This window comes from Halyomorpha halys, unplaced genomic scaffold, assembly GCF_000696795.3.
Source record: "Halyomorpha halys isolate HHAL.00 unplaced genomic scaffold, Hhal_1.1 Scaffold494.1, whole genome shotgun sequence".
Lineage (NCBI taxonomy): Eukaryota > Metazoa > Arthropoda > Insecta > Hemiptera > Pentatomidae > Halyomorpha > Halyomorpha halys.
This window is the reverse complement of record NW_027110283.1, coordinates 1395861-1401860: the sequence shown is the minus strand read 5'-3', so window position 1 is coordinate 1401860 and position 6000 is coordinate 1395861. Positions and strand designations below refer to the sequence as shown.

Genomic DNA, 6000 nt, shown 5'->3' with positions numbered 1-6000 from the left:
ATGATAATTGCCACTGAGACTGTAAGCCTGCTATATGATGATAATTGCCACTGAGACTGTAAGCCTGCTATATGATGATAATTGCCACTGAGACTTTTCAGGGATCCTAATGATGACTATATAGCTAAAGATTAATTACTTCATCTGTCAAATTGGTTTGATATTTTCTAGTCCTTTCCAAATCATTTTGTCGTTTTTCCGCAAAAACATCTTAGTTTGATCCATTTATTATAATAATTAATTTAGTGTCACTTTTGGTTAGCTATACAGTATTATATTTTCTTACAACAATTTATTATAAGATATGGCTATTCAAATTCAAATATTAAAGGAAGATCAAAAGGTGAGGTCAAAATAACTCAAATATTAAATAAAATATTTATTCTGAGCCAATATTTCGGTCTACTTTGCAGAGCTTCATCAGGGATAAAAAAAATACAAACTACTAAAATTATGTACCAGAGTAAGGGAAAAAGATAACATGAAATAAAAGTGAACTAAGGAATGCCTAACGATTTATATAAAAAAGAAAAAAGTAAATTAAAGAAAATAAAAATCAGAAGTAGAGTAAACATTATAAACAAACAAGAAACACAAACAAATATTAGGTATATAATGAAAACAAAAACAACAATAAAAAAATAGATAAAAGAGAAATATAAAAATACTCACTAAGAGACGGGAAATAAGAATAAAACAGAGGTATAAAAGATTATTTCTGTTTTCATTATATCTTTAATACTATTTCTTGAATTTACTTTTTTCATGTTTATATAAATTATTACATCATTTTTAGTCACACCTTAGCTCACTTTTATTTAATGTTATTTACTCTCTTACATAATTTTAGTTGTTGGTATTAGTTTATTTACTATTTGAGTTATTTTGATTGCACCCTGACTATATTCCTTTTACTCATTACAAATGGTCAATCAACGATCTTCCAATTAAATTCATGTACAGCTCTCTTAATTATGTTTAAAAACATTATAATTTTTTTGCTAAGACATTAGACAAAAGTTGTTATAAAAGGTTTGTGCACAATTTTAATCCTATATAGTTAAATGGTATATGAGGATCCCTTCTTATTTGTTACCAACTTATTGTTAAGATTATAACTTTTCCAGTAGTTTATCTTGATTTTTTGTATGGCTAAATAATTTTAAAATAAACATTTACGAAGTTAATTTTACCTCTTTCTTCTCATGCTCTTTAATGCTAATTTGAATAATGCATGTAAAAGATATAAAACATAGTGGTAATCTTTAAGTCTAAGCTATAGAACGTCATGAGGGCGACTATTTAGAAGTTTAACAAAAACTGCAAGTGTTGCCTTGAGTTTAACTTCTAATAAGTTTTAATTATTAGGGTATTTTCAACAGTAACCATCTTCTCCTTATATTTTAATATATAGGATAAAATTTGAAATTGAGGGTAATTATGCTATCATATTTACCTTTCATCACAGCCTGGAGCAGGAAGGGGATTCATGTGAGGTTTCACACTTGTTAAATGGTTAGTATAATGTAAAATAGTTAACCATTCGAGGTCATAGAGCAATTCTAACTTTTCATTTTCATCATGAGGAATGTCTACAACCTATATACATAAAAATAATTGAAAACATTACAATGCCATTTTTCAACTTTTAACTTTTAATATATCAAATAAAATATCTACCTAAAATCTCATTTCAAAAAATTAAATATCTATTTACATTTAACAATCATCCTATTTGACAGAATATATTATTTGTGTTTTTCCCCCCATAAAATTAGGGTTTAATTAATATTTTGAATGAACTGAGGGATTTTAACTCACTTCATATTTCATTTTTCTTTTGTGATAGGAAACTTACTGCATAATTTGTGATAATTGGTTAACTAGTTATCGTTAATTTATTTAGGAAGAGAAAATAAAAAAAAAACCCATTACAAGATAAAGCTTAGAATTCTGATGGGTAAAGTTTAAGTAAAACTATTATAGACAGGTCCTGGTGGTCTGTGGTACCATTGTGAAGTTCATATTGGCGTTCAGGGACAGCCATGGCATTATACATGTTAATATGATTTATACAAAATGTAGGGATATATAAATATCTTATATTTTTATTAACCTACATTGAGCTAGCCACAAAAAAAAAAAAAAAAAAAAAAAGAAAAGTTTTTATTACTTATAGAAGAAAGAGATCAATGTTTATCGGTACAAAGTGAGAGGTGATATTTACAGAATCTATGATTGATATTAACGATTGGATATTTATTACTAACGAAAACCTTAGGCACACAATAGACTTTATATGCCACAGTGCTTTAAGCCAGATTTAAAAAAAAAAACCCTTAAATTACAACAAATAACTAAAAAAATTCAAACCTGCAAAAATTTTCTCTTAGGAAGACATTTGTCTAAAGCCAGAAATTTAGTGCATTCATCTCCATTGTCACCCTAAAACAGTCATATTGACAATAAAATAAATTCTGATAGTATATAAAATGTCAAAGAAGAAAAAGTCCAGATACCTTATGAGGAATTAAAGCAGAAAATTTGCAATGCAAATGAGCAGCAAACCAAAATCGAGGTTTTAAGTGGAATAGGAGTTCTTCACAAGGTTCACTACCAAGAGTATTTTTTTTTATATCCTCCCTAAAAATTAAGGTTGAGAGATTTAAAACTTAGATTTAATTTATATATAATCTTTACACTTTCTTGGGTCTGGTTATTATTGTTTAAATCAATAAATGTTATCCAATTTTTGTCTCAAAAAATTTATATATCTTTAAAAGTTCGACATTTTGGCCATCCTCACGGATAATCTTAATACAATTTCAGAACCTCATCAATTTTAAAAAACTTTATGCAGGCTATTCTGCCCAGTTCTTTAATTTCAGTTCACAATTACCCTATTTTGTCAATTCTTCACATTAAATTAAAACTTTTAATCTCAGTAAACCTTCTCTATTTATAATAAATTATAATAGAGAAGGTTGACTAAAACTTTTAATTTTTAATTTAATGTAAAGAATTGACAAAATAGGGTAATTGTAGACTGAAATTACCTGAGTAGAATAGCCTGCATTAAGTTTTTAAAAATTTATGTGGTTCTAAAATAGTATTTAGATTGTCCTTAAGGATGGCCAAAACATCGGACTTATAAAGAAATATAAATTGTTTGGGACTAAAAATGGATAATATTTATTTATTTTAACAAACTTAGGTTTAATGATATAAATAAAACTAGCCGTGATGGTACGAGTATTTCAAAATACATCTTATAAACACATACAAAAAAAAAGCCTATCAAATTCTTCTTTTAAGCTATGTCTATTAGAAGAGAAAGAATTTATTAATTACCAGTGTGCTTAGATTGGGATTAGAACACAATCTGTAGCACTAAAACCCAGGAGAGATCTTGAGTTCAAAACTTAATAATGAAGAACTTTTTATAAACCAAAAGTTATTGAAGTAGGTGATGATTTAAAGCTGGATTTAATCCAGGCCCTACTCACTAAGCTACTCAGCTCCCTGATTGAAACCTCATTCCAAATATTTGCAAGCCTTAATCAGAAGGTCAAACAGTAAGAAAATGGTAAAGAAATTAGGATACGTATCTCTAAATATTCCATGAGCAAGAATTGTTTCTAAGCTAGTTATTGTTTCTAAAGTTATTGCATAGTTTTTTATGGCTTCTCAAAAGAATCAATGGATTACATCACTATGTCATGATTAATTCAGGTTTGTTATATCCTCCATCTGTAACTTAGAAATATTCTCTGAAAAAGTATCACTGCGAGAATGAAAAAGCAAATTTTTGAATAAAAAGTATTATAGACAATCAAATGACACATTAGCACTCTGCTAATCCTGAAGTCAAGTATGGACTGGCCTAATATTCTACAAAAGGATATGGTTATTAGATTAAATATAAATAGTTAACATAATTTGTTTTTGATCTAATATACAGAATATAAACTTATTTATATAAATATAAAGAGATACATGAAAATAATAAATAAAACAAGAACTTACTCAAAGAATTGTTTAGCTTTTAATAGTTTTTTAACATTTCCATAGTTATATACACCCCGAGGCCAATCATGAGAAAGACAAATATCCAATGGAGATTTAATCTGAAATTTAGAATCAATAATTATTACAAAACAAATTCTCTAGAGGAAATTCATATTCATAAGTAGCTAAAATATTTAATTTAAAGGAAAAAATAAAAGAGATTATTTTTATTGGAAGACACAAAAAAAGACAGTCATTGACACTGATATCAAATCAATGTTAAATATACTCAAATAAAGAAGATTAATAATTACCTGTTTAAGCCTAAAAATTTCAGTATTCCTAATATGGTACACACTCTTTTTAGTACTTTCAGAATAGGGAGGTTTCTCAAAATGACCTTTGCAGTAGTCATAAGGTTTGTAAATTCCTGAAATACCTGCGATTCTTAAGCCTCCATAATTCACAACACCAGCATATCCAAGATAATATATATTAGGTGCAACCCATCCACCATAAGGTAATTCTTGAAGGTGATTAGATGCTTCATGGTTGCCTCCAATAAATATAGTGAGAATGGGAGCTATTTTTTCTCCGACATAATATCTAAACATAAAATAATGAAAATAAGATATGATCAATACTTCTAAATAAAGAATAGCATAATATGATCATAATCATTAAACATAAGTAAAACCTACTTATAGAAAGTACCCATTTGACGATATTTTGGTTTAACAGCCATAGTTCGCAAGTCTTTTTCATTTCTAGTAGCTTGGAAATCTCCACAACAAATTAATAAGTCAATTTTTAAGTTTCCTTTTTGTTCTAACAATTCAATAGATTCATATATTTTTTCAAGTTCGCCGTGAGCACAACCTTCTATTGCTATTTTCATAGTTTCTCATTAAAATAAAACTTTTTTTTTTATACTTAAAGGAGGGCTCAGGAGATATATAAGATAAGACTATCTGTGAGATCTGTGTAATAAAACTTCATAAAGATCATATATGTTTCAATTTTGAGGACCAATAAAACAAAAAATAAGAAGTTGGAAATAGAAGCCGATTACCAACAAAATCAATTACAACGTCAGTATTTAGAAAAAAATAAATTCAATTAAAACTTCATGAATATTAAAAGTTTTCACTGATTCTCCCAAAAACTCATATAATTTAAAAAGTTGTTAACTTGGAAGTTTAAAGATACGGTGTTTACAAGCACTGACAGGAAAGGTTACTGTATGGTTACAGTTTTTTAAAATATATACTTTTGAATGAGATTTTATTCAATGATTATATGACGGATTTAAACCATTAAGTTTATAAAATAAAATAAAGTGAAATAAAGAGCAACACATTTTTTTCTGCGGCGAAAAATTTTTATTTCTTTTTCGGTGGAAGCCATGATCTCGTCTTCACAAAGGCAACATGTCTAGCTAGAGGCTAGTAATGGCTTAGATTTTCGCAAGAGGCCATGGAACAAACTATCCAGGTACATACTTGTGTTCGTATAGTTCTAAATTAAAGTTTATTAGGTCGCATTCGGATTAATTCAACCTGAAGACTTGTTTTCTAAAAGTTTGGAAGTTTTTGAAGAAGAAGAGGTTTTATTTCAGGCGTGATTTGACTTCTGGTGATCAAAATGTCGGTAAGGTAAACTTCACTGTGCGGCACACGTGGGGATTTCTTTTTTTGTGTAATTATAGTTATTATAGTGATTTTAATCGTTGATATTGGACATTTTAAGTAAGCTAAGAAATTTAAGTAAACATTTAGTTTGTATCTGTATCATTTTCTTGTAGTGGAATGTGGGAGGTTTACCCCAAATGTTCTATAAGTAATTCTCATCAGTGATTTATTTTAATATAGACTGTTTTCAATTGAAACTTATTGTGTTACTGGAAAGTTATATTATTTTTAGTTGGGTTAATAGTCTAGTGTTAGGTTAGTTCCAGTGTTATTTATAGTTTTCATCTTTGTTTTTTTTTAA

At 27.8% G+C, this 6000-nt stretch overlaps 2 protein-coding genes across 4 annotated transcripts in view; one reads left to right on the top strand and one right to left on the bottom strand.

Moving 5' to 3' along the window:
- ldbr (lariat debranching enzyme) overlaps positions 1-5223 on the bottom strand; it is a 13298-nt gene extending 8075 nt beyond the window's left edge. The window contains exons 1-6 of the mRNA XM_014425082.1: positions 4710-5223; positions 4323-4614; positions 4027-4127; positions 2520-2643; positions 2374-2445; positions 1457-1599 (exon numbers count right to left, since the gene is read on the bottom strand). Of these exons, the coding sequence (XP_014280568.1) occupies positions 1457-1599; positions 2374-2445; positions 2520-2643; positions 4027-4127; positions 4323-4614; positions 4710-4906 (929 nt within the window). The 5' untranslated portion in view covers positions 4907-5223. The remainder of the gene's footprint in view (positions 1-1456; positions 1600-2373; positions 2446-2519; positions 2644-4026; positions 4128-4322; positions 4615-4709) is intronic.
- Positions 5224-5393: 170 nt separating this feature from the next.
- Usp10 (ubiquitin specific protease 10) overlaps positions 5394-6000 on the top strand; it is a 36081-nt gene continuing 35474 nt past the window's right edge. Inside the window, exon 1 of one of the 3 annotated variants that reach the window (XM_014425080.2) lies at positions 5394-5502. In XM_014425080.2, coding sequence (XP_014280566.1) covers positions 5485-5502 — 18 coding nt within the window. In that variant the 5' untranslated portion in view covers positions 5394-5484. Of the gene's footprint in view, positions 5664-6000 lie in introns of all 3 variants that reach the window. The other 2 variants (XM_014425081.3, XM_067048442.1) reach the window with 2 other exon arrangements.